General features: G+C 65.0%; 7 protein-coding genes across 16 annotated transcripts; 5 read left to right on the forward strand and 2 right to left on the reverse strand.

The window, feature by feature from the left end:
• Positions 1-12: 12 nt before the first annotated feature.
• LOC107210217 (tubulin monoglycylase TTLL3) lies at positions 13-4,399 on the forward strand. 2 transcript variants are annotated; one of them, XM_015640713.3, is made up of 10 exons: positions 13-867; positions 997-1,323; positions 1,467-1,595; positions 1,664-1,778; positions 1,876-1,983; positions 2,237-2,405; positions 2,473-2,621; positions 2,697-2,943; positions 3,028-3,463; positions 3,537-4,399. In XM_015640713.3, the coding sequence occupies exons 1-10, from the start codon at positions 856-858 to the stop codon at positions 4,296-4,298; spliced, it is 2,454 nt and encodes an 817-aa protein (XP_015496199.1). In that variant the 5' UTR covers positions 13-855; the 3' UTR covers positions 4,299-4,399. The 2 variants fall into 2 exon arrangements, with proteins under 2 accessions (XP_015496199.1, XP_033373327.1); XM_033517436.1 differs by having other exon boundaries at positions 2,473-2,943.
• A 267-nt stretch (positions 4,400-4,666) lies between these two features.
• Positions 4,667-6,629, reverse strand: RPUSD3 (RNA pseudouridine synthase D3). The gene is made up of 9 exons (XM_015640496.2): positions 6,556-6,629; positions 6,105-6,172; positions 5,984-6,028; positions 5,803-5,899; positions 5,607-5,714; positions 5,454-5,538; positions 5,255-5,381; positions 5,033-5,172; positions 4,667-4,951 (listed from the first exon to the last, which is right to left on the reverse strand). The coding sequence occupies exons 1-9, from the start codon at positions 6,627-6,629 to the stop codon at positions 4,781-4,783; spliced, it is 915 nt and encodes a 304-aa protein (XP_015495982.1). The 3' UTR covers positions 4,667-4,780.
• On the forward strand, positions 6,623-7,821 carry JAGN1 (jagunal homolog 1). The gene is made up of 3 exons (XM_015640736.3): positions 6,623-6,732; positions 6,934-7,031; positions 7,111-7,821. The coding sequence occupies exons 2-3, from the start codon at positions 6,943-6,945 to the stop codon at positions 7,571-7,573; spliced, it is 552 nt and encodes a 183-aa protein (XP_015496222.1). The 5' UTR covers positions 6,623-6,732; positions 6,934-6,942; the 3' UTR covers positions 7,574-7,821.
• A 101-nt stretch (positions 7,822-7,922) lies between these two features.
• Positions 7,923-12,338, forward strand: IL17RE (interleukin 17 receptor E). Of its 5 annotated transcripts, none has more exons than XM_015640716.1 (16): positions 7,923-8,040; positions 8,121-8,136; positions 8,595-8,750; positions 8,847-8,953; positions 9,028-9,151; positions 9,221-9,363; positions 9,445-9,513; positions 9,614-9,680; positions 9,769-9,956; positions 10,123-10,170; positions 10,274-10,319; positions 10,434-10,582; positions 10,654-10,722; positions 10,799-10,850; positions 10,926-11,027; positions 11,217-12,338. In XM_015640716.1, exons 1-16 carry the CDS (start codon positions 7,939-7,941, stop codon positions 11,822-11,824), a joined length of 2,046 nt encoding a protein of 681 aa, XP_015496202.1. In that variant the 5' UTR covers positions 7,923-7,938; the 3' UTR covers positions 11,825-12,338. The 5 variants fall into 5 exon arrangements, with proteins under 5 accessions (XP_015496202.1, XP_015496204.1, XP_015496200.1 ...); XM_015640718.1 differs by having other exon boundaries at positions 9,224-9,363; XM_015640714.1 differs by having other exon boundaries at positions 10,799-11,027.
• A 125-nt stretch (positions 12,339-12,463) lies between these two features.
• Positions 12,464-17,029, forward strand: IL17RC (interleukin 17 receptor C). Its single transcript, XM_033517437.1, has 17 exons — positions 12,464-12,871; positions 12,945-12,966; positions 13,051-13,424; positions 13,607-13,718; positions 13,785-13,829; positions 13,967-14,106; positions 14,300-14,362; positions 14,512-14,566; positions 14,659-14,843; positions 14,923-14,973; positions 15,057-15,102; positions 15,213-15,322; positions 15,431-15,499; positions 15,572-15,629; positions 15,762-15,857; positions 15,933-15,971; positions 16,393-17,029. The coding sequence occupies exons 1-17, from the start codon at positions 12,479-12,481 to the stop codon at positions 17,004-17,006; spliced, it is 2,472 nt and encodes an 823-aa protein (XP_033373328.1). The 5' UTR covers positions 12,464-12,478; the 3' UTR covers positions 17,007-17,029.
• Positions 17,030-17,728: 699 nt separating this feature from the next.
• On the forward strand, positions 17,729-20,916 carry CRELD1 (cysteine rich with EGF like domains 1). Of its 5 annotated transcripts, none has more exons than XM_033517532.1 (10): positions 17,729-17,917; positions 18,378-18,460; positions 18,539-18,649; positions 18,733-18,824; positions 18,942-19,118; positions 19,207-19,302; positions 19,392-19,486; positions 19,589-19,684; positions 19,767-19,910; positions 20,021-20,916. In XM_033517532.1, the coding sequence occupies exons 1-10, from the start codon at positions 17,735-17,737 to the stop codon at positions 20,051-20,053; spliced, it is 1,110 nt and encodes a 369-aa protein (XP_033373423.1). In that variant the 5' UTR covers positions 17,729-17,734; the 3' UTR covers positions 20,054-20,916. The 5 variants fall into 5 exon arrangements, with proteins under 5 accessions (XP_033373423.1, XP_033373422.1, XP_033373420.1 ...); XM_033517531.1 differs by having other exon boundaries at positions 20,408-20,916; XM_033517529.1 differs by having other exon boundaries at positions 19,392-19,475.
• An 84-nt stretch (positions 20,917-21,000) lies between these two features.
• PRRT3 (proline rich transmembrane protein 3) lies at positions 21,001-25,103 on the reverse strand. The gene is made up of 4 exons (XM_015641399.3): positions 24,821-25,103; positions 23,553-24,661; positions 23,325-23,465; positions 21,001-22,885 (listed from the first exon to the last, which is right to left on the reverse strand). The coding sequence occupies exons 2-4, from the start codon at positions 24,640-24,642 to the stop codon at positions 21,144-21,146; spliced, it is 2,973 nt and encodes a 990-aa protein (XP_015496885.1). The 5' UTR covers positions 24,643-24,661; positions 24,821-25,103; the 3' UTR covers positions 21,001-21,143.
• Between the last annotated feature and the right edge of the window lie 91 nt (positions 25,104-25,194).

Raw genomic sequence — 25,194 nt, forward strand, 5'->3', positions numbered from 1 at the left:
GGCAGATGATGGAATGGGAGTAGGACATGGAACTGTATGGGCACAGTGTGGCAACAGCAAACACTGGGGTCAGCCCTGATGGTGAGGAGCTGTGGGGGGTGTCAGGAGAGTATGAAAGGACTTGAAGTCAGCCTGGGGGCAGCAAGAGGCTTGGGGTGTGGGACATAGAAGGACTTTGGGAAGGGTGCGAGGTTTGGCTGGCTGTGGGCATGTTTGTGTCCCCCCTTCTGTGCAGTGGAGCCATTGTGGTGGCTGGAGCTGGGGGCTGTGACATCACGGTGGTGCTGGGGTTGGCGGAACCACATCCTGCATTCTGACATTTGTGGTACTGGGGTTTAGAGCCTATGTCCTGTGCTGGACTCCGACTTCAGTCCCCTGCAGGACAGGGGAATAGAACAACCAGATTAGCACAGAGAGGAAGAGCCACCCACAGCTCCCCTCGCTCTCAATCTACCATGAGACAATGTGGCACAGAGAGCAGTACTCCAGGCACACCCCACCCCAGACAGGGACGGCACTTGAGCAGGGTACACTCCAGCCACCCCACGGCCCAGCAGGCTGGGGACAAGGGCACAGTGTGGCATCCTGGGACTGTGAGGTGCAGCTGGGACATTGGCACGAGGCTCAGCAGGTCAGAGACTGCCCTTTCAAGGGCCCGAGGTTTGGTCAGTCAGAGGAAGGCAGGTCAGTGTTTTCTACCTCTCCAGGGCCGTGGCAGCCCCTGTGGGACTGGGGACAGTGGGCTCAGACAAGGCTGTCCTCACAGGGCACTCAGCAGCCACCACCAGACACCAGGTTGGCTACCAGCACTTGCTTAACCTTGAGCAGCTCAAGAAGGCCAAGCTGCATGTGGAGATGGCCATTAAGGTGAGGGACCTGATTTTACACCCTTCAAATGCCACTTGCTTTCATTTATTGCATTTCTGGCTCAGGAGAGCTGAGCTGAGCCAGAGGAACCAGGACTGGGGCAGGCTGAGCCCACTGGTCTCTGCACAGGAGAAGAAGATCTTCACAGTACAGGGCCCCTACCCCATCATCCGGCGCCTGATGCGAGCCCGGGGCTGGGTGGAGAGGAAGGTCCCCAGCACGGGCAGACGGATGGTGAAGCATCGTGGTGACCAAGACAAGCAGCGGCAGGAGACAGGGCCAAGTAATGGTGGTGGTGGGCAGGAGGAGGCACTGCTGAACCCAGGTGGGGGGGCACAGCCTTTTCTGGGGACCACACAGCCCCCGCACTACCCATGGCGACCTGCTGAGGAGGAGGAAGAGAAGGAGGAGGAAGAGCAGTGTGATGAGGACCCCAACGGCATCCATGACCTCATGGTTAGCAGAGGGCTGGGGCTGAGCTCTGCCACTGCCCCCAGCACCCCTCCCCTGGGACCCCAAGAATGGGTGCACAGCCTTGGACGGGGGATGAGGGTGGGATGGGGGCTCTGTGTCCCACCCGGGTTTCCTTCCTCCACCAGTCCTACCTGGTGAGGGACCAGTTGCCAAACTTCATCTGGACCAACTTCCTTGAGGCCACTGACCGTCAGCTGCTGCAGCAGGACAACGTGGTGAACCACTATGCCCGGGTGGATGCATTCACCACCAAGGTGGGAGGCTGGAGCCCTGGGGGAGGGGGGATGAGGTCCAGTAGGAACTGACAACCTCCTCTAAACAGGAGGGGCTGTGCCTCAGCCTACAAAACCTGCCGTGGATTGAGCAAGCTGACCCCAACACCTTCTTCCCCCGGTGCTACCGGCTGGGGAACGTGGATGAGCGGGAAACTTTCATTGGTGAGCTGAAGGCTGTTGCCCTCCTGTCCCTCCTTGTTCTCCCACTGCTCCAATGTCCTGTGCAGGACTGGTTAGGGATGATGCCTCCCTCTTGCAGAGGATTTCCGCCTGACAGCAGCACGAAGCCTGCTCAAATTGGCTCTGGAGGAGGCTGGGGACAGGCCAGTGGGGACTGAACAGGTCCCAAACAATGCCAAGGGGGCAGGTGAGTACATGGAGATGACATCACCTGGGGATGATGGCAGAGAGTAGTTAGAGACAACTGATGCCTGAGCTTGGAGGCATAGCCACTGATCATGGTTGTGGCCTGGGATCCCCCACTCCCTCCTACCTGCCCACCTTATGGGTGCTCTGCGCCCCACCCCATCCCCATGCACCCAAAGCTACCCATCCCACAGAGAAGCTCTGGCCACAAGGCTGGCATAGGAGTCATGTCTCTCACCCCAAGCATTCCACAGCATGGCCAGCCTCCCGCCTGTACCCTGAGCTGGTGGAGGAAGCCCTGGAGGTCTGTAGGCAGCACCTGGGCGTTCTGCAGCACCACGACATCGACAGGAACACCCCGTCCCCCTGCAGGACGTGCATTGACTGGGACCGCTTCCTGCAGGAATACTACCACGTGGCACAGTGAGTGCTGAGTGGAATGGGGGGCACCATGGCAGGGCTGATGCCGACAGCCTCTTCCTCCCCACAGCAAGGGGGCAGGGCTGGTGCTGACCCAGCAGCAGCGGAAGCAATGCCAGAACCTGCTGCGGCGCCTGGCACAGCAGCTGCCCCAGCTTGACATGGAGGGCAAGCTCAACGTCTGGATCCTCAAGCCTGGCGCTGAATCCCAAGGGAGGGGTAAGGCTGGGGGAAGCAGGGAGCACACAGAAGCCCCCCATTTAGGAGGGATCCCACAATCACTGTGTTCTCTAGGCATTGTCTGCACAACGCAGCTGGAGGAGGTGCTGCAGCTGGCACGGAGCTGCATGGCACCCTCGGTTCAGGTAGGCAGATGGGTGGTGCAGAAGTACGTGGAGCGGCTGCTGACCATCTTTGGCACCAAATTCGACATCCGGCAATGGTTTGTTGTGACTGACTGGAAGCCACTGACTGTCTGGTTCTACCGAGAATGCTACCTGCGCTTCTGCTCCCAGCCCTTCTCCCTGTGTCACCTGGAGCGGTGAGTGCCACCAGCTCCCACCCCAGCTCCCCACACCCCAGCACCCTGGCACCCTCTGACCCAGCCACACTTTCCCTGCCCTAGTGCCAGGCACCTCTGCAACGTCTCTGTCCAGAAGTGGTACAAGACGTCACCAGACCAGGACCCCCGTGTGCCCCCTGACAGGATCTGGTCCAATGAGCAGTTCCAGAAATACCTGGCACAGCTGGGGCAGGCAGATGCTTGGCACCAGATGCTGGTGCCCGGCATGAAGGTGGCGATCCTGAACACGCTGCGCAGCGCCCAGCACCAGGTGCGCTTCCGCAAGGGCAGCTTTGAGCTCTACGGGGCCGACTTTATTGTTGGGGAGGACTTCCAGCCCTGGCTGCTGGAGATCAACTCCTGCCCTACCATGAGCCCCTCCTCGGCGGTGACGCGACGGCTCTGTGCCAATGTCCAGCGGGACACGCTGCGCCTCGTGCTCGACCGCAAGAACAACCCCACCTGTCCCATTGGAGCGTTTGAGCTCATCTACAAAGAGGTAGGCTGAGGGGATGGGGGGCAGACACCCCCCAGGCACGCTGAGCCCCCCACTCCCTGCTGTCTCCCTGCAGGCAGCTGTGCCCAAGCCTCTGTCAACACGTGTGACGCTGATGGTCAAAGGCTGTTCCCTGAAGAAGCTCCAACCAGCACAGCAACAAGACCAGAACAAGCCCCCCACCGCTGTGGTCACTGCCCTCCATCACCCTGTGTCCCCAGGGCCCAGCTCCACCCATGTACCCAAGAAAGCACAGCATCAATTCCTCACCATGGTGCCTTGTGTCCCCAAGCTCCTCCTGTCACCAGGGGTCAGAACTACCACGGCTCCCCAGAGAACATGGCATTGCTCTCCTACCACGATGCCCACTGTCTCCAAGCGGTCTGTGTTGCCAGGGGGCAGAACCACCCAGGTAACCCAGCCCAGAGCAGCAACAAAGAAGCTGCCGCCTCTGGAGCAACAGAACCACTGCTCTTCCTCCAGCTCTGACCTCCCAGCACCACCAAAGCCTCAGGTCTCCTCTGCTGAGAGCCAGGGTCTGCCATGGCTCAGTTGCCTGCCTGGGCAGCCCCAGCCTGCACAGCCCCGGATCAATGGCTGTCCCATGAATTGGGTGCCTGTGCCGCCACCCCGGGGAACCCCCAGCAACACCTGGCTATCCCAGGGTTGTGCACGCTCCTTCCGTCCTGCCAAGCCCCAGCGACAACCTCCGTCTGCACAGAGCACCAAGACCCTGTGCCTGGAGCAGAAGCACACAACAGCTCCCACTGGGATAAAGTGTCCCAAGTCTTCTAAGACACCCCCAGGAGTGGACAGAGCTCCACCTGTCCTTTGTTAGGCCAACACTGCAGCACTTCTCATCCCAAAGAGTTCCCACTGCTGTGTTGTGGTACCCACCTCCTCCCTCATGCGTGCTTTAAAATAATTCTGTGATAAGGAGTCTGTCTCAGACCTTCTGTGAATGAGAGCTGTGGAGAGAACTAGGACTGCCCCTGGAATGGGGCTGTGGGTGGGAACTGGGGCTGCCAGGGCAGAGAGCAGGCAGGAAAAGCTGCCTCTGCTTCTGTCTGTGGTCGCCCCTGCCAGACAGCTGCAGTGGGTGATGACAGTGCTGCATTCTAGCACTTGGAACCAGGGCAGGCAGAGTGGTGGCAGAGCTGGTGCCCCCACCAATGCCAGACAGCCAGCCAGGAAAAACGCATCCTCTGTGTGCCAAGAAAAGAATTGAGTGTTGAGCCACCCAGGCAGCAGGGGTGGATTTTAATGGGGTGGCAGAGAGCAGAAGGATGAAGTGGGTGTCCCCCTGCAGCATTAGGGCTCCTAGTGCTCAGGCAGCCCCAGGCAACGCAGAGTGTGCAGAAAGTAGGGTGGAGGGGGGGCACAGAGGGCGCCCTCAGGCAGCACTAGCTCCTGTAGGTGGATGTGGAGTGGGAGGTGATAGAGCTGCCGTGGAGAAAGCCCCAGCTGGGACACCAATTCCTCATCCAGCACCTGCAATGTGAGTGGGAAGCTCAGTGGGATTGCTGAGGGCTGTGCCGAATGCCCTACCCAGCATCCACCCTGGCCATGTACCTGTGTGCGGGTTGGGGCAGTCTCGGGGGTCAGAAAGAAGGGCATTCCCAGCACCCTGCCCACGCGGGAAGAGTACTTATGGTCACCCAGAGCTGGGCACAGCAGCAGTGTCAGGTGCACTTGGAGCTGTTCTGGGAAGGCTGGGGAGGAACAGGGAGAAGGTGAGATTGCAGGGGTCAGGAAGCATGGCTGGGGTGGTGGAGATGTTGGGGGGCCACTCACCTGTCCTGGGCTGGAGCTGGAGGAGAGCACAGCCCCCCACGGCGCTCAGCACATGGTAGCGCGTCAAGGTGCTCTTCACATCTTTCCTGGCCAGGCTGCGGTGTCCTGGGGCTGGCACTGGCACCACCTGCAAAGCACAGCCCTCAGCACTCCCTGGGGTATCATCCCCCATGCCCCCAGCCCAACGGCACCCCCTTACCATGGTTCTGTCCCCCTGCTGCTGCCAGCATAGCCCAGTGCAGATCTCACCCTCCACCTCCGCCGGGACTCCCACGGTGATGGCACTGCAGGGTAAGGTGGTGAGAAGGGGACAGGACCCCCATGCCAGCATGGCAGGGTCCCAAGGACTCACCGATATGTGGCAGGGTACTGGCCTCTCAAGCGAGCGTTGGTGAAGAACTGTTGAAGCTTCTTAGTGGTGTGGTAGCAGCTGGACAGGAGGACAAGGCCAGAATACTCCCTGTGGGACATGGCTGCTTGAGACTTGGTGGGCAAAAGGCAGTCCCAGCTCCACCCTAGGACCACCAGCCTGGAACCTCCTACCATACCTGGCAGGAGCCTTCACCACATGGAGCTCAGCAGCGAGGCCCAGGTGTCGTCTCAGTGCCGGCAGCAGTGCATCCAGGCTCAGGTCCCCAGGGCGCCCTGAGGAGATGCTGGTGGGTCAGCACCCACTGAGCCCCCCATGCAGCTACCCCTGCAGACCCCCCATTGCTGTCCTGTACTCACCCAGAATGGGGAGGCCCGGGGGCTTGTTCAGTGCCAGCAGGGCTCCTAATGAGGGGAAGTCTGGTCAGCAGGTACCTTCTTCACTGTCTCCCTTGCCCCCATTCTCCCCTGTCACAGGTACCTTCCCGGTGCACCACGGAGCCCTCCAACAGCCTCAGCGTCTCCTTGGGGCCCAGCAGCCGCCTCCACCTGCAGGGGATGGAGTGAGCAGGCAGACACAGGGGGGACTTCCCTCAGCCACCTACCCTGCACGCCACTCTGCGAGTCCATAAATCTCACCCACCACTGTCTGCCCTCCTCTCCACGCGTCTCTGTGCCCTCATGCTTCCCCAGCCCCTCTGTGCTCACACATCTGCAACCCCACAGGTATGTCCCCAATCCCACAGCCCCAATCTCATAACCTCTCTGTACCCTCGGGTACAATGGGCTCCCACCAGCCCCCACGCCTGTGCATCTGCAGGTGCCAGCACACCCCTGGGCGGGCACCCCATGTACGCCCGTCCTCTCCGCACACATAACCGCACCCCATGTTTTCACCCCTCCGCCCTCGCGCGCCCCCGCGCCCCGCTGACCCCGCGGCGCGCGCTCCCGGTCCCGGGCGCGCCAGCCCTCGCGCGGCGGCGGCGGCGCTCCCGATGGCCGCCATGGCGGCACCGCCGCGCCTGCGCCGAGCGGCTCCCCCCGGCATCCGGAGCCGGCGGCCGCGGCCATAGAGCAGCGGAAGCGCGGGCAGAGGGTCCCGCCCGCAGGTGCGGCACGGTGGGGAGCGGCGGGCCGGGGGTGTCACCCTTGGGGGGGGTCACCCCGGGGATGTCCCGGAGGGCCGGGCGGTCACAGGGAGGGAGCCCCGGGGCTGTCGCTGTGGGAAAGAGGCCCGGGGGGCTTGTGCCGGGGCTGCGCTGGGGAGGCGGGCAGGGAGGACGGCCCCGTGTGACGCTGTGTATCCCCAGGACAGCACCATGGCCTCCCGCGGGGGTCCCCGCGCCGCCGGCACCGACGGCAGCGACTTCCAGCACCGGGAGCGCGTGGCCTCGCACTACCAGATGAGGTAGGTGTCCCCTTTCCCGGGGTTCCGGGGGGGACACGCGACCCCAGCAGGCCCTGATGGCCCCACACTCTCTCCCCAGCGTGACCCTCAAGTCGGAGATCAAGAAGCTGATCTACACGCATGTGGTCATCTGGCTGCTGCTTCTGGCCCAAATGGTCGTGGGGCACCTCAAGCTGCTGCCGCACGACCAGGTGGCCATGCCCTACCAGTGGGAGTATCCCTACCTGCTCAGCATCCTGCCCTCCCTCCTGGGCCTTCTGTCCTTCCCCCGCAACAACATCAGCTACCTGGTACTCTCCATGATCAGCACCGGCCTCTTCTCCATGGCTCCCCTCATCTACGGGGCCATGGAGATGTTCCCCATGGCACAGCAGCTGTACCGCCACGGCAAAGCTTACCGCTTCATCTTCGGCTTCTCGGCCGTCTCTGTCATGTACCTGGTGGTGGTGGTGGCCGCGCAGGTGCATGGCTGGCAACTCTACTACAGCAAGAAGCTGCTGGACTCCTGGTTCACTAGCACGCAGGAGAAGAAGAAGAAATGAGTGGGGATAGGTGGGCTCCGTGAGGTGCTGAAGCTCTGCAGTTCAGTCCTGTGGGGCAGCGCTGGCGCGGCTCCGGTGGGTGGGGATCCTCGGGGACCACGGGGTGGGTGTCTGAGACACGCCACGGCCCCGGGCTCTCACGCAAGGGGGAGATCCCCCGAGGGCTGGGGCCGTGGAGGGTCCCTGGGGTGCGTGCCCTTTTCCTCCGCGTGTTGCTCTATGGAAATAAAGCACCGTCCGCTCTCCCACGCGAGTCTGCGCCCAGGAAGCGCCGCCTGGCAGCGGGGGGTGGGGGGCCGCACGTGCCGGTGGAGGAATGCGGCGGGGCCGGCCCGGGGCGGGGCGGGGAGTGGCGGCGCTCGACCATGGGGCGCTCGGTGCTGCTCACCGCTGCCGCCGCGCTGCTGCTGCTGCTGCCGCCCGGGACGGGGGCCGCCGTGACCCGCCTCCGGGTCTCCGCCAACTTCGTGAGCGCTGGGGAAGGGAGGTGGCCGGGGAAGGTGGGGGGCGGGCGGCGCCGTGCTCATCCCCGTCTCTTTGCTTACAGGAGTGCCGGGCCACCGGTGAGTAGCGGCGGGGCAGGGCTGTCAGCGCGGGGCTGCTCCTGCCCGGCTCCAGAGTGCGGCGGCATGGTGGGGCTTCCCTTGCCCGCGGCTACTGGGTCCTGGAGGATGGGGGGAGGGGGGGGCGCTCCCGCTTTCCGGGGTACCGGGTTCCCCGCTTCCGAGGGCTCCCGATCCCCGAAACTTCCTGACTTCCTGGCCTCTGGGGCTCCCCGCTTCCAAAGAGTCCGGCTCCCCGGGGTTCCCTGTTTCCGAAGACTCCCGATCCCCAGAGATTCCCACTTCCGAGGGCTCCGAATCACCGGGGCTCCCGGTTTGCCAGGACTCCCCGGGGCACCTCCTTTCCGAATACACCTCCCCGGGGCTCTCCCCCTTCCAAGCACTCCCAGTCTCCGGGGCTCCTGCTGCCTGTGGGACCCCCGGCGCACCGCCGTCTCCCGCCTGTTCTCCCCCTGCAGCCGATAGGACGCTGAGCCGCCCCCGCTGCCGCCGCCCTTCCCGCCCAGGGCGGCCGCTGGAGCCGCCCGCCCTGTCGCTGAGCCGTGCCTGGCTGTGCCTGCCCGCGCAGCCCTGCCAGCCCTGCCTGCGGGTGCGCCTGGCCCTCCCCACCTCAGGTACGGGCGCGGATGGCGGGGCCGGGCCTCCCCGCGGCAGGGGACACACACCCCGTCCCCCCACCCATGTCAGCACCCCACGCCGGTTTCTTGCAGAGCTCGGCGGTGTCCGGGGACTGCAGCTCACCTTCCTGGAGCTGAGCTCCAACCGGGCTGGCTGGCTGCAGATTTGGCAGCGACGCCGGGTGTTGGGCAGCTCAGCGGTGAGTCTGCGGTGGGCGGTGGAGCCGGGGGACACCGAGGCAAAGTACCCCCACTGACCCCCTGTTTCCTGCAGTGGCAGGTGCAGTTCGACTGCTTCCCGGCAGAGAGCGGGCAGCAAATCCTCGTCTCCCTTCGCACCATCCCAGATCGGGGCTTCGCCCTAAGCTGCAGTCATCTGGTCACCGCTGAGCCACCTGGTGAGACTGAAGGGATTGGGAGGTGTCCTGGGGAGACGCCGGTACCAGCTGTAACCCCCGCCTGCTCAGCAGGGCCTGTCTTTACCCATGCTTGGGTTCCTGAGGTGCGGGCCATTGAGGTGTGGGTGCCCGCGGGTCCCGCCCTCATGGTGCGGCTGTGCCACCAGCTAGCCCTGGAGTGTGAGGAGCTGCCCCAGCCCTTCCACCAGCAGGTAACGGCTCTGCCCCCCGACACCCCCGTCCCAGACTGGGGGACACAATCACTGACAGCTGATGTTTCCTCCATGTTGTAGGTGGTGGTGCCAGGAGGCCACCACATCTCATTGCGGTATGAGTTCCTGGTGCCCTGCCTGTGCATTGAGGTGGGTTGCCCTCCTTTACGGCCACCAGAACCCATTCCTCTGCCCTTGCATGAGGGGTGGGGGCATATCCTGCCCTGACCATCCTGCTCTGCTGCCCCAGGCCTCCTACTCCCACCATGACAGCCCAAGGAGCAAACACTGCCCCTTCCATGACCAGCCAGATGCATGTGAGTGCCTGGTGCCTGTGGGGAGGGGAGATGAGTCCCAGGGGTGTCCCTTGGTGTCTCGCCATCCCACTGATGTGGTGCCCCACAGATGGTCCTGAGCTCTGGTCCTCAGTGCGCTTCCACGACTACAGCACCAGCAGCAAGGACCAGATGGCGATGGAGCTGAATGCCACCTGCCCCCTGCACCCACAGGCCACCCTCTGCTGGAGGGAGGCACCAGATGAGGCTGCACCCTGTCATGACATCCCCAATTCCACAGCTAGTAAGGATGAGCAGGTGAGGCTTCCTAATCTTGAGGTGTCACAGAATGTGGGACCGTGCCACTGGCTGAGGCATCCACTGGATCTCAGGGTCCCTAAAGGGCAGTGGGTGGACACGGGGGTGCCTGTGGACTGTGTGGGTCAGAGATTGGTAACTGTGGTACACTCTCCATTTGTTCCAGGTGTACATATTGGACAAGGTGGACGTGCACCCCCAGCTCTGCTTCCGAGTAAGCCCCTGTGGGTGGGTGGGCACCATCTTGGAAGGGGCTGGGGGGCTGTGGTGGGTGAGGGCAGCTCACCCTGCCCTTTCTTGATCCCACCTCCCCTCAGTTCTCCTACAAGAACAGCAGCCATGTGGAGTGTCCCCACCAGCCAGGTGAGATCTATGGGCAAGGGCAGCCCCGGGCTAAGCACTGGGGCCCTGGGGCCTCTTGCACCCCTCACTCTATTGGGCATCCTGCAACCTCGCTACTCTTTCTGGTGGCTGCAGAGACTGCCTGGAATGTTTCAGTGAGTGTGTGGGGGCTCCAGCTACGCCTGCACCTTACCTCCCGCATCCCTGCAGCCTTCAGCGCAGCCCTGTGCCAGCGCCGGGGTGGGCAGTGTGAACCTGAGGCCCCAGTCTACACTGTCACACAGGTGAGTGGTGCAGGGCTGGGGGGTGCATGGTAGGGACAGACCCACACTGACCCTGCCCTTGTGCTTTGCAGCCAGAGGGCTCTGCTCCAGGGGAGTTGGCGCTGCTGCTGCCAGTGCAGATCCTGGGCAGCTGCGTGCTGGTAAGTTGACTCTTGTGCTGTCATCTGTGCTATGGGAGACCCAACACGGTCCCCCTCTTACTCAACCCTTCCCCAGGTGTGGCGTTCGGATGTGCATTTTGCTCGGAAGCAGCTGCTCTGTCCCGATGGTGAGAAGGGGTCCCGGAGGGGAATCAGGGGGGAGTGGAAATGGGCAGACATCCCCTTTACTGCCCCTCTCCCAGTCTCCCGCAGGCACTTTGGGCTGCTGGGGCTGGTGCTGGCACTGGGACTGGTGGTGACTGTGCTACTCCTCAACTGCCGTGGTGCCTGGAGGCCAGATGATGGTGAGGAGCACCTAAGGGGGCTGCAGGAGGGACGGCAAAAGGGGCTGGAGTGCCAGGGGGTGCCAGTTCCTGGGCTGCAGGGGGTCCCAGGGTGGTGGATGGCAGATGGTGTTGGATGCCGGGGTGTCCCCAGGGGATGCCAGTAGGACACAGAGCTGAGTTGTCACTGCTGTCGTCTCCATCCTGCAGGTGTCCCTGGCGGGCGCCCTGTGCTGCTGCTGTACTCGCCAGACTCAGAGGAGCATCTGGGGCTGGTGTGTGCCCTGGCCGAGCGGCTGCGTGCAGGGCTGGGCTGCGATGTGCGCCTGGACCTGTGGGAAACGGGTGGCTTGGGTCAGGCGGGCGCCCTGCCCTGGCTCTACGCCCAGCGGGGCCGCGTGGGCCGCCAGCGTGGCACTGTCCTCCTCCTCTGGAGCCAGGGCAGTGCCCGGCTCTTTCATCGGTGGCAGGTCGGGATGGCCGACGGGACGCCTGGGGATGCCCATGACATTTTTGGGGCAGCCATGGCATGCCTGCATGGGGAGCTGGGGGCGGCGGGCCGCGGCGGTGGGTGGATCCTGGCATACTTCAGCCGGTTCTGCAGCCCCCATGATGTCCCCCGACCCCTTCGGCCACTTCCCACCTACCGCCTGCCCCGACAGCTGCCCGGTCTGCTGGGTGCCCTGCGGGGCAGCCCCCCGGCCCCTCGCCGCTGCCGTCGGGGCAGGGTGGGGGGCCTCTTGCATCGGTTGCTGGAGGTGGGGACTGGGGAGGGCAGCACCCCACCCCGGCCCCCCGGGGCAGCTTCTGGCACCTGAGTGTCCAGGCTGGGCATGGCTGCAGGGAGTGCAGGGCTGGGCCCGGCTCCTTGGTGAACACAGGGCTTCTGCCAGGAAAAAGCAGGGCTCAGGTGAGCCCAGGTGTGCCCACTGCGGCGGCAGGAGGGATACCCATGGGTGCCCCGGGAAGCGGCTGTGGGGGTCCAAGCAGGACTGGCCTCAGTCATGGAGTGTGCTGCTGAGGCCGAAGCGAGCAATCGAGCTGGTCATGTGTGGCTGGGAGTGGACATGCTGTCCTGAGCAGGGGCAGCTTTATTCCCATACCTGCTCCAGAGGAGAGTCCATAAAAGCCCCTTTGGATGCCACAGCCAAGCGAGGGGTTTGGATGGTGCAGGAAGAAGCTGAGAGACGAGGAGGCTCCCTGCCCTGCCCTGCCCAGGCACAGGTGGCTGGAGAGGCAGGTGCTGGGCACAGCCTAGCCCTGCTCTTTGCCTTGGCATTGCCAGCAGGACTTGGTCTGGGGTGGAAGCAATAAAGGTGTCATTCCACCTTGCCCTGTTGTCTCTCTGCTGTACCGGGGGGATTGGTTGGTGCCCTGCAGAGTCGGGAGCTGCCCAGTGCTCCTCTGCAGCACGGAGGGGCAAGAGGACACACCCGGCTGGGTACAGCCTGTACCAGCACGGCTGTCACACCATGTCCCACAGCCGCAGCGGCTGTCCGGGGCAGCCTGGCACCGTGCCCGTGCCATGGAGCCAGCTCGTCTCTGTGGGGCCCCAAGCCCTCCAAGGGTGCCGGGGCACGGAGCCCTGCGTGGTCGGTGCGGGAACAGGAGGCCCCACCCCAGGGCGGTTGCTGACGCCACGCAAGGACCCGGGTGTCCGGGATCAGAGCAGGAAGCGGGAGCCGGCGGCGGCGGCGGGGCCCGTGGAGCCAGGAGAGAGGCTGTTGGGAAGTAGCCAGCGTGGGGCCGGGGCACTCCAAAGTCCCGGCCCCACCATGAACGCCCTGGGACAGCTCCTGCTGGTGCTGGTGGTGGGGTCGGCGGGTGGCCGTGGGGATCCCCGCGACACCCTGGCCTGCTCCCAGGTGGGTTGGTGTCAGCAGCGCGCAGGCCTGGGGCACCTGGCACCACCACCGGCCTCACCCCTGCCTCCCCCAGGGCCTCACCTGCCGCCTCTTGGGTAAGTGCCATCACCGTGCCATGGCCCCCACCCCACCCCGGGCATGGGGACTTCACCCCCATGCTGTCCTCTCTGTCCCCCCAGACACCGATGTGCTGTGCGGGACAGAGCCCCCGGGGCCCAGGCACGGGCTGGCCCTGGCTCGTCTGCGGCTGGAGCCGGCACTGCGCTGCACCGAGCCCATGGCCTGTGTGCCCTGCCTGGAGGCACGAGTGCGCCTGGCCTTGCCACCTGCCACAAGCACCGCCACGGAGTCCCGTCTCTCCGTGCAGCCAGGCGCCTCTGGGATAGAGGATAGCGGTGATGGGGGACAATGGTCACCAGTGACTGGGGCTGCCTCGTCCCAGCCCAACGTTACTGGGCTGCTGCTCCTCTCTGGGCACGCATACACCTCATCCCGCTGCGTGGCTGTGGAGGTCTGGGCACCCTCGGGCCCCACACTGCGCGGCCGAACCGTGGTACGTACATGTGGGGCACTGGGGATAGGTGTCCTAACAGTGTCAGTCCCTGGCCACTGGGGATGTGGGCACTGGCATCAGCACATCTCTCTGGCACGGGGGTCCCGTTCCTGTGCCCTAAAGAGGTGGGTGCTGGCAGTGCCGGTGCCTCACCACAGTCGGGTGGTGGTTTTCCTGCCCAGGGTTGGGTGATCTTCCGGTGCTTCGAGGCGCCGCTGGGCTCCAAACTCCACATCTCAGCATACATGAACTCACGGGGCCGGCAGAGGCTTAGCCAGCAGCAGCAGGTGCCAGGTGAGCCCCGGCAGGTCCCCCGCAGTGGACCCAGCCCCCCTGCCAACTAATTCACTGTCCCCACAGACTGCTCGTGGCCTGCAGCACAGGCTGCTGTCCCCCAGTGCCAAGGTAGGTGCTGGTGTCACCCTGCCTCAGTTTGCATCCCCTGGGGAGAGCCAGGCACTGGATAGCAGGGCTGACAGTGACCCTGGGGGTGCCGTGCTCTGTGCCATGGTGCTGGGTGACCTGAGCTGCTTCTGATACAGTGCCCAGGCTGCGGGTCTCCCCGGGGCAGAAGGAGGTGGTTGTGGAGGTACAGGGGGCTGCAGTAGGGCACAGCTACACACTCCGGCTCTACCACAACCGTAGCCATGGCAGCAGTGAGCCAGGGCGTGCAGTGACCACGGTGAGTATGCACCCTGTTCCCTGACCCCCCCACCCTCTCTGTTCTCCAGTCACTGCCCTCCTCCCCATTCCCGAGAAGCCGTGTCTGTGTTATAGGGAGTGTGCTGGGAGAGAGTCCCCTGTGGGCTCATCTCCCTGGGTGACCCTGCTGATGGTGATTTGCCATGGGGTGACCCACATCTGGTTGCTGGTAGCGGAGCAGTCCCATGAACTTCGTCCTGCCTGCCGATGAGGTGCTGCCCTGCCTCTGCCTGCAGGTGGGCATCCAACCAGGCACCACAGGGGTGGCAGGATGACACTAAAGAGGGGCTCCAAGCTCCATGTATCTTCCTCTGGCATTCCACGGGTGCCAGACAGGTCACAGTCACAGCATGCATATTTTTCTTGTCTCTCTCCCCACTCCCAGGTCTGGATGGAAACCCAGGACCCACTACGGGCCACCCTGTGCCCCTTCTCCCATGGTACCTTCACTCTGAGGCTGGGGGGGGTGGGACACCGTGGGACCTGAGGGGACAGCACACGGAGTGACACCCCTCTTCTGGTGCTGCTGCAGATGCTGAGGCCTGGGAGCGACTGTGGGCGCAGAGCCGGCTGAGCCTGCACATCGAGGGGCAGGTGCTGACCTGCTCTCTCTCAGCCCCCTGCGACCTCCTGGCTGAGCTGGTGCCCTGCTGGCAGCCAGTGCCCTCCGGGCCCTGCCAACCCCTCCCTGGCCTGCAGCAGCCTGCTGGGGGGCAGGTGAGTGGGGCTTTGTGGGGCACTGGGGGCTTTGTGAAGGATGGTGGTGACAGTTACGGAGCATCCCTTCCACTCACAGGGACCCCAGGAGTTTGGAGGGCTGCGGCCACACCCCAACCTCTGCGTGCAGGTAGGACAGTGCTCTGCCCCACAGCTGCCCCACGGGCAGTTCTACATCACCCCCAGGCACTATTAATCCACTTTCTGGGGCAGGTGTGGAGCAGTGGGCAGGTCCGGCTGACCCAGTGCCTGCGGGACCGTGAGTACTGCTGGAGTGGGAGGGTAGAGGCAGCCTGTGGGTCCAGCTGTGGGGGAGAGCCCTCCTTGGCTTCCTTTCACCACCTACCCAGCCCCCTGGCACATTCCTAGGAGCGCTGCCCGGCCGCCCTGATGACCTCCTGCTGCTGGAACATGGGAATACCTCACTGTGTGCCATGGAGCAGGGTGCCTGCACACCCCTTGCCAGCTTCACCAGCACGGTAAAGAGGAAGGGACCCCCATATCTTGGCAGTAGTGGCCCTGGTGGCACAGGGACCCCTGTGTCCAGCAGTGGTGGCACTGCTGTCTGATGTGCTGTGTTGTTGCAGGGAGCAGGGCACCCTGGGCTGCTGGAGCAGGAGCTGCAGCAGGATGTGGCAGTAGGGCAGTGCCAGCAGGTCAGTGTGAGCAGCCAGCAGGCAGTGGGCAGGGACTGGGCAGTGTCTGACATGTCCCTGTGTCTCCCACAGCTGTGGCACCCACTGAACAGCACTGGGGTTGCACTCTGGGCCTGTCCTCTGCAGAAGTGTGAGTGTTGAAAGCCACAGTGGGGAAGAGGAGGGATAATAGAGGGTTGAGGGAGGCAACACCCCTGTGCAACCACAGGAGACCTCTGCTGGGTGCCGGGGGCCCTTGGTGGATGTAGATTCTGCCCTGCAGACTTGCGTACCCACTGGGCACTGGTGTGGATGGGGGTGCTGCTGGGGGCCACCTGTCTCCTACTGCTGCTCTTGGTGAAGAAGGAGGACATGAAAGGTGAGTGGTGCACTTCTGGGGGCTGTGCCTGGCCTGGGACCCCTTCTGGGATCTCACTGCCTCTCCTCCCCGCAGGATGGCTGAAATCCCTGAGGGCTGGCTATGGCTCTAGGGGTGAGTGTGGGCAGCCTGTGCCTATCCCAGAGTGGGGCCTCAGGGCGAGTGGGCAGCCTATGGCTATCGCAGAGGGATCAGATGACAGAGTGAGGGGGTCTTCCACCTGGATTAGTTCATGTTTGACTGCCTGACAGGTGTGTAGGGGTTTAGGGAACTGAGAAGAGGGATTGCAACCTGCCTCCCATTGTGTCTGTCTCTTAGGGTAGGTAGAGGGAACTGGGGGACTCACGTCAGTGAGGTCTCAGCTGCTTCCCATTGGGGCTGTTCTTTAGCTTGGGTACAGGGGGTGCTGCAAAGCTTGGGCAACAGAGGCAGGGGATGGTCTCCCACATCGTGGGTGTTTCCCAACATGCCTCCCACCATAGGGTGGGTACAGGGTGCATAGAGGGATCCAGACACTAATGATTGCCCCCTTCAGGTCCACTGCACGGCCGGCGGGCGCTGCTGGTGCATGCAGCAGAGCCAGTGGCAGAGCGGGCAGCATGTGCCTTGATGGCAGCTCTGCACTCACTGGGGCTGACAGTGGTGGCAGCACCGGGGGGTGGCAGTGGGGTAGCGGCTTTGGGGCCACTGCCCTGGCTGCATGCCCAGCACCACCGGGCACTGCGTGACAGTGACACTATCATCCTGCTCCTCTCGCCGGCAGCCGTGGCTGCTGCACATCAGTGGGACACCGGGGCCAGGGTTGTGCCAGAGTCCAGGGCCGCTGAGAGCAGCCTTGGGCCCCGGCAAAACCCTGGCCCTGATGATGTCCCCACTGTGGCGCCCTGCGAGGTGTTTGCGGCGGCTCTGTCCTGTGCCATGCCAGTGCTGGCAGTGGCCAGTGCTGGTGGGCACTATGTGGTGGCCCGGCTGGAGACCTCGGTGCCAGCAGTGCCCCCAGCACTGCGGGCAGCCCCTGCCTTCGCACTGCCCAGCGAGATGGAGGCGTTCTTGCAGGCACTGGCAGGACCAGCTCGGCAGAGGGGCCGGTGGCTAGAGCCATATGTGCCGGTGGTGGCCGAGGCTCTGCAGCGAGCAGTAGGGGAATAAAGGGGTGACAGTACTTTTGCTGAGTGTGAGTCCAGCTCTGAGTCCATCAGGGACTGGGATGGGTTGGGAAGGAGTGATGGGGTGGACTGGGATGGTGTGGAGGGGGATGATGGGGAGGTATAGGGGGGGAAAGGAAGGGGGCTGGGCTGTTTGGGGCATGAAGGGGAAGGGGGTTTTGTTGGTTGGAGGGTGGATGGGGAACTGAACCAGTTTAGGGGTATGAAGGGAAACTGGACCAATTTGAGGTGGTAATGGGGAACTAGACAAGCTCACTGGGGGGTGATTGGCAACTGGGACAATTCGCAGGGGAAAGTGTGAAAAGAAATTGGACTAGTTTAGGGTGAGATGAGGGGGAACTGGGCAAATTTGGGTACAGTGAGAGGAAACTGGACCAGTTTGGGGGGGGGTAGGGGGGGGGAAAGGTGAACCGGCCTGGTTTGGCCAGGTGTGGGGGGGAATGTTTGAGGGCCCCGCCCAGACCAGGCGAGGTTTGCGCTCCAAACCACCGGCCCCGTTGCGTGCGGGGTCATCGACTCCAGCCCATGAGCGCTGCCTCCGCCCGGGCCTTTGCCCGCGGGCCCTTTAAGGCGCGGGTGGGCGGGCCCAGGGCGCGGCGCGGATTGGCTGGGAGCGGGGGGCCGGCGGCGGCGGCGCGCGGCCATTGGCGGGGGCGGCGGGCGCTGAGTCAGCGGGCGTGGCCCACGTGGTGCGGGCGGGGCGGGCGGACGATGGGGCCGCTGCCGTTGCTGCCGCGGTCGCCCCGGCGCAGGGGGCCCGGGCTGGGGGGAGCCCTCCTGGGGGCCGCCCTCCTCGGGGGGGTCCTGCTGGCGGCTCACGCCGACCCCGACCCCCACCGAGACGGGGCTGAGCCGTGCCGAGCCTGCCGCGGCCTCACCGACAGCTTCATCAGGGTGCGGGGCGGGGGGGCACAGGAATGATGGAGGCCGCGGCGAGGGGGCGCGCGGGGGGTAATGGCATCGAGGGGTGTGGGGTGTCACAGCCGCTGCTTCGGGGGGAGCTGGGGGCAGTCACGGGAGGGGCCCGCGGGTGGCACACATGGGGGACACGGCCTGGAGGTGACAGTGAGCAGGAACGAAGAGGGTCCTGGGTGGAGTGATGCGGTTGGGGGGCCCAGTGGCATCACAGGCTGGGGGGTAAGGGGGGGTGACCGGGCCCAGTAGAGGGGTGTCTTGGGCGGGACAGTGGTGAAGTGGAGGCACTCCTGCAGCATTCCCAGGGGCACAGTGACTGGGTTCTGGGGAGGGAAGAGGGTGGCAAGTCCTTGGAAGTGATGTGTCTCATGGAACCCTACGGATAGAGGGGTTATTGCGGGGGTCCTATGCCTGCACTGCCACTGCCCCATGCACTCAGGGCCTGGAGCGAACAGAGCATGAGGGCTTTGGTGGGGGTAACACAGCCTGGGAGGAGGAGAAGCTGTCCAAGTACCAGCACAGGTAAGTGACCCCAGTGAGGGGCTGGGGGAGCCCAGCTGCTCCAAAAGTAATATCCCACGCTGACTCGGGTCTCTGCAGTGAGACCCGTCTGCTGGAGGTGCTGGAGGGTGTCTGTGCCCCCTCGGACTTCACCTGCCACCAACTGCTGGAGCGGAGTGAGGAGCACGTGGAGCAGTGGTGGTTCCATGAGTGAGTCTGGGGACAGGCACAGGGGGATGACAGGGGGCACAGGGGATGGCAGGGGGCTGAATGCTCTATCTCCCCCTCCCCAGGCGACAGCAGCACCCTGACTTTTTCCAATGGCTGTGTGTGGACAGACTGATGCTTTGCTGTCCACCTGGCACCTACGGCCCGGACTGCCGGCGTGAGTAACGGCATCCCCAGGACTGTGGGATGAGCAGGGTGCTGGTAGGGCTGGAGGGGCCCCCCTGGCTGCTGCCCCCTGCCCCAGCTGTCAGCTGGCTGGTCTCTCCTCACGCAGCCTGTGCCGGTGGGCCCCGACAGCCCTGCAGTGGCAACGGGCGATGCGACGGTGACGGCACACGCCGCGGCACCGGCCTCTGCGTCTGCAGCCCGGGCTATGGTGGCCCCTTCTGTGCCGAGTGTGGTGACGGCTACTATGAGGCCTCACGGAACAAGAGTCACCTTGTGTGTGCTGGTAGGTGGGGGCTCTACTGGTGCTGCCCAGGCAGTGGGTACAGGCAGCTGCCCCCTGCCTGTGTCCACGTTGCCCTCCCTACCCACAGAATGCTACCAGGCATGCGGGCGCTGCACAGGGCCCGAGGACTCCAGCTGCCTTCGCTGCAAGAGGGGCTGGGTGCTGCATGAGCACCGCTGCATCGGTGAGTGAAGGCCAGGGATGAGCTCAGGGCTGTGGGAGCTGCATCCCCAGAGCTAAGGCTCAGTGGGGCCATTCCCATCTTTCCTGCAGACATAGATGAGTGTGGCACAGAGATGGCACACTGCCGAGCCAACCAGTACTGCGTCAACACAGAGGGCTCCTACGAGTGCCGAGGTCAGGGGGAGGTGGGGAGTTTTCATGCAGGTGGCTCTTCCCTACTTGGGGCCAACCCTGGCTAGGCTGGGAAAGAGCTCCAGCAGCAACCCTGTCTCCTTTCCCTGAGGCAGACTGCTCCACAGCTTGCATTGGCTGCATGGGTGCCGGGCCGGCTCGCTGCAAGAAATGCAACAAGGGCTACTGGCGGGATGGAGCCAAGTGCTTGGGTGAGTGCCTCCCATGGACTTGGGGGCCATACTTCCCCCTCTTCACTGCCCAAGCCCTGCCTGAGCCCTGCCTCCCCTCCAGACGTGGATGAGTGTGCCAGTGCCGAGGAGCCAGTGTGCACAGGGGTGCAGGAGGTGTGTGAGAACACAGAGGGCAGCTACCGCTGCGTCTGTGCCCAAGGCCACATCCGCCGAGACGGGCAGTGTGTTGAGGACAAGCCCCCTGGTATGGCTTAATGCAGCACATGGGGACATGGGCATTGGGCAGGGGGTGTGCGACACAGTGGGGGGCTCCTGTTGGTCAGCTGTGCCCTCCCACGAGTATTGTCCGTGCAGATGCCCCAGAGAAGGGCTTCTTTGATGACGTGACTGATGACGAGGTGGTGGTGCTGCAGCAGATGTTCTTTGGTGTGATGATCTGTGCTCTTGCCACTCTGGCTGCCAAGGGTGACATGGTCTTCACCGCCATCTTCATCGGCGCCGTGGCCGCCATGGCCGGCTACTGGCTCTCTGACCGCAGTGACCGTGTCCTCGATGGCTTCATGAAGGGCAGATAGCTCTGGAACTGCTGGGTGCAAGTGGAGGGGCAGACTCAGCTTGGGGTGCAGGGCCTCGCCCAGGCAGGACTGGCTGCCAAGGCTGCATCCTGCACATGATGCTGTGCCCTGCATGCGTCCCCTAGCCCCCCTTTAGCATAGGATCTTGTTTTCCCTGTCCCTGCAGAATGAGCCAGGAGTACCTGATCCTGGGGGCTCCCACACAGCCTCCTCTGGCTGGGAGGGGTGATATCAGGCAGTGCAGCATCCTGTGGGGGGCACAGCATGCTGCCCCCAGTTCCTCGTGCTCTGGAGGAGAGGCCTGGCATTGTGACAGGTGAGGGCGTGGAGGGGCAGGTGAGGGAGGGAACCTGCTATCTGCCCCAAGGCTGGGGCTCCTGGCCCTGTAGGACTCCCCTCCCATGAGGCCATTCCCTGTGGGAGAGTGGGAGGCTGGGTCCCCCCATGCCCTGAGCTGTGTGGCTGGGAGAGCTGCCCCCCATCCCTGGGCAGAGCCCATCTCCCCTCCCAGGCTGGGGTGCCAGGGGCCCCTAGCCACTGGCAGGGTGCTGTGCCAGTGAGGGGGACCTGTGGGATGCATGAGTGTGGCTGTTGCATTTGTCTGTGGTTTGTCTGTCGGGGTGTGCCCATCTGTCCATGTGTCCATATCTCAGGAAATAAAGCTCTGCACACCCATCTTGGCTGCTCAGGGTGGGAATTGGCAGGGATTGGGGGTGCCGCTGCCTGCCACCACTTTCACATGCCAACCGGACTGTCTCCTCCCAGCATAAACTCTTTATTTCTCTCGTTTGGCACAAATGGAACCACCCCTGCCCGGCCCTACAGGGGTGTAGGGTCAGACCCCTGCACCCTCACTCTGGGCTCATTGTCCTCCTGCACCCCAGTCTCTGCCTGTCCCGGACTCAGAGCTCAATGGTGTCGCTGGAGAGGCTGCGGGAGTCCACCGCCTTGCCGAGGGCTGGGGAGGCGTGGGGACCCTCGCGCTCCCAGCCGGGTGCTCCAGCGGGCACCAGGAGAGGGGCCCGGCTGGGCGCCTCGTCCAGGGGCAGGCTGTCGGGTGAGGACAGCCCATGACGCCAGGGGTTCCAGCTGATCTTCAGTGAGCTGCTCTCCAGCGAGCTGGCTGAGGCGGTGACGGTGACAGTGACGGTGCCGGGGGGCTGGCGGGGGCCGGGCAGCTCCGTGAGCGAGCTGCAGCGCACCATGCGCCCTAAACTGGGGGTCTTGTCAGGGGCTGGGGAGCCGTGAAGTGAGGAGCCGGAACCGCGTCGGGGCCGGCTGAAGAGGCCGTCGTGCAGGAGGTGGCGGCGGCAGAGCGCTTGGTCGATGCTGCGGCGCAGGTCGATGGGGGACGGCGGGCGGAAGATCAACTCTCCCAGGGAGGGGGACGAGCCCTGCTCAAAGGCAGCGCAGGAGCGGGCGGCCAACATGTTGGGGCACTTGGGGCTGAGCCCCGGCATCCCGGTACCAGCTGCCCAGACCTCGTTGCTGTCCTTCAGAGCCCGCAGGGGCAGCTGCTCCGCCGGGTTGCGGATGAGGTTCTTGGAGATGTCGTTGGCGGGTGTTCTATCCACACCGGTGCCACCGGTGCTGCTACCGGCCCAGTCGTAGCAGTTGTTGGGGTATTCGGGTGCTTCAGCTTTGCGGCCGGCGCAGAAGTACCGCAGTGCCTTGGCCCAGCAAGAGTGGCCGGCGGGGCTCCGGCGGCGGCACCGGCGGCAAACAGGCTCGGCGGCGGCCGCCAGCAGCGCCACGGCCGTGCCCACCTCGCCGATCCGCAGCCAGAGCTGTGCCGCCCAGCCGGGCCGGGAGAAGCGCCCGTGGGGCCCCAGGACCCCTCGCAGCCACGCAGCGCTGTAGAGCTGCAGCCCGCAGAGCGGCAGCCCCGCCACCGCTGCCGCCAGGAGCGCCCGCGCCCCCGGCTGCGGCCCCGGCCCCTCGCAGGGCGCCCGCAGCACCCGCCAGCACCCCCAGAGCCCCCCCAGCAGCAGCAGAGGCCCGGCCAGGCAGCAGCCCAGCGCCTGCAGCCCCAGCGCGGCGGTGAGGCCCAGCCGAGGCGGCAGCAGGTCGGCGGCCCCCATCACCGCACTCGGCAGGGCAGCAAGAGTCCCCAGCGCCGGCAGCCCCCGCAGGCGGGATGGCAGCAGCTGAAGCTGGGCCAGGCGCTGCAGCCGCTGGAGCAGGAGGGCAAAGGCGGCGAGCAGCAGGGGGAAAGGGGCCGTGTTGAGCAGCAGCAGGGCTGGAGTGGGCAGACGGCCCCGTGCCCCATAGGGATCCAGCAGCAGGAAGGCGGCCCGCAGCAGGCAGGCGGCCAGCAGCAGTCCCTGGGCTCCCACAACGTGGGGAAGGTGTGCGGGCCGCAGGATGGCTGTCCCCGCCAACCCGGCCAGGCAGCCCAGCGCCAGCAGCAGGAAGACGGCAGCCAGTCCATAGACATGGGCCTCCCAGGAGAAACCCAGCTGCTGCTGCAGCTCGGCCCAGCGCAGCCCGGTCGTGTTGGCTCCCGACGCCGGGGGGGCACGGCTGGACTGTGGCTGCGGTGATGATGGATCTCGGGGGACTGCCTGAGGCGTTATCTCTGCCCGTCGCCACGTGGCGGAGGGGGTCGCAGTGCTGGACGCTGGGGTCTGGGTCCCTGGCATGTCTGCAGGTAGGAAGGAGGAGGACGGTCAGGGGGAAGTGGGGGACTTAGTGGCACTCGGCCCACACCTGCACTCCACCCTGGGCTGCATCAGGTGTGGCACCCCAGCACTGCAGCGGAGGATGTCCTGTGCTGGCTGGGGCTATGCCCACTGGTGCCTCCCGGCGATCTCTGTCAGGACGCGCAGTGCAAGGGGTGGCACATCCTCGGTCACGTCCCCCGCCCCCTTGGGGAAACCCCCACCCACCGAGCATTTAGCGCTAATCCCTGCTGGCAGGAATAGATTAGGGCCGTTGTCAGGTGGCAATCCTGATTGAAGGTGTCACTGTGTCCCAGCTGGGCAGCCCAAGATAGCTGCCATCCCCCCGCAGCCCAGACGCCCCAGGGATGGGCTCCCGCAGCATCTGCAGAATGGATGAGCTTGGACGCAGCCCTGTATCACCTGGATGCCTTGTCCCGAGCGTCCCCGTGGTGGGATGTGCCGTTGGCTGTGGGGTCGTCTTGGTGGCATTTGGGAGGCTCACAGGGCCTACGGCGCCCCGGACCTCCTGCGGGGAGCCGACGTCCTCCTCGGGCAGCAACCCTGCAAGAGAGAGCAGAGCAGAGCACTGACACCTGCGGGGGCTTGGTCCCCGCCGAGGGATCCCCCCCGCACTGTGCTGGCTCCTACCTCTGCTCGGGGTACTGGGGGTGGCCGTGCTGGAGACGGGGGGTGGCGCAGGGCCGGTGCTGAGGACAGACCCTGCGGCGGGCTGGGGTCCCCGCTGCCCCGTAGTCCCAGGGTCCGTGCGGGGGGTTGCATCCCCAGGGGTGGTGGTGGCGGCGCTGAGTGGGGCCCTCCGGGTGCTGCGCTGGTGGGACGGGAGCACTCGAGTCCAGGGCTCGGCAAGCCCCCAGGACGGCGCTGTGTGGCGCAGCCGTGGGGCAGAGCTGGGCAGGGCCGGGGAAGGGCTGGGGGGCCCTTCCGTGTCCCCCCAGCTGCCCACCGGCTGCGCAGAGCCAGGGCTGGCATGGGGACCCCAGGCTGGCCCCGCGTCTGTGGAATTGGACACAGGGGCTGTGCCCAGTGGGACCGACTGGCTGCTGGCTGAAGTGAGTTGTGCATCCTGAGAAAGGCCCGGGGCGGCTGTGTGTCCCTCCACCGCTGGAGGGACATCTGCTGTCCTGATCCCCGCTGCCAGCCTGGCGTCCGGGGCAATGGCAGATACCGTTGGCTGAGGGCTGGGTCTGCCGACTCCCTTGGAGACACTCTGCCTGGACAAGGACAGGTCCTGCCCTGCCCAGGGTGACTCTGAAGAGTCTGCCCCTCTGTCCGTGGACACCTCAGAGCCTGATGTCCCCTGTGCAGAGCCGTGGGGCAGGGAGCTGTCCTGGCCTTCAGCCTCGTGCCCTTGCCAGGCAACAAATGGGTCGTCTGCCACAGCCGGGACTGTGCTGCCATCCCTCCAGACCTTGGTATCAGCATCTGTCACAGTGGTTTCCATCTCCAGGGGTGCCCTGGTGCCATCCCCCGCCTGCAGCGGTGGGGACCAGTGCACGGGGTGCTTGACCCCCCAGCGCTCACTCCTTGGGGCCCCGGCACCGCTCGGCTCCCCCGATGCCTCCCAGGTGGGGGATGGGCCTGGCCACTGCTGTCCCCAGGCAGGGCTGTGCAAGGGGTCCCCACCTAAGGACAGCCCTGCCGGCAGCACCCCCTGGGTCTTGGCAGAGACCCCGGTGGCCAGGAGCATCCCCCAGGTGACAAGCTGTGCTGCAGTCATGGTGAGGACCGAGTCGACCCTGTGGGGATGGGAGTCTGGTGAGCCAGGATCCACTGCAGCTGCTCAGGGAACTCGTGCAACTGGCCCCGAGGCTGCTGTGCCACTGGCCAGGGAGAGAGACAGTGGCTTGGCTGTCCCTTCCCGGGTAGCCCTGGGCTCTGTTCCCAGCCGTACCCACCCTCAGAGGCCCCATTCCCAGTCTTCTCTTTCCCGGTGTCTCCTGGTGTTCCTCATCCCGGTATCTCCGGTGTGGGCGGTCCTTGGTGCTTAGTGGTCCCGACCCCGTATCCACGCCGTCCCTTTCCTAGTGCTCCATCCCCAGTGCCCTCTCCTCGGTGCTCAATCCCGGCGTCCCTCCCGGCGTGACCTCCCTGGTTCTCCATCCCCAGTGTCCTCGCCCCATGTCCCCGCTGCCGGCGGCCCCGCTCCGCCGCGCACCGTTCACCTTGGCGCGTCCCGGCTGCATCCCGGCGGGGATGCTCGGCCCGGTGCCCCGCGCTGCCGCCGCACACACGGCTCAGACCCGCCGGGCCGGGAACGGGGCCGGGACCG

Source organism: Parus major, chromosome 12 (genome assembly GCF_001522545.3).
Source record: "Parus major isolate Abel chromosome 12, Parus_major1.1, whole genome shotgun sequence".
Taxonomy (NCBI): Eukaryota; Metazoa; Chordata; class Aves; order Passeriformes; family Paridae; genus Parus; species Parus major.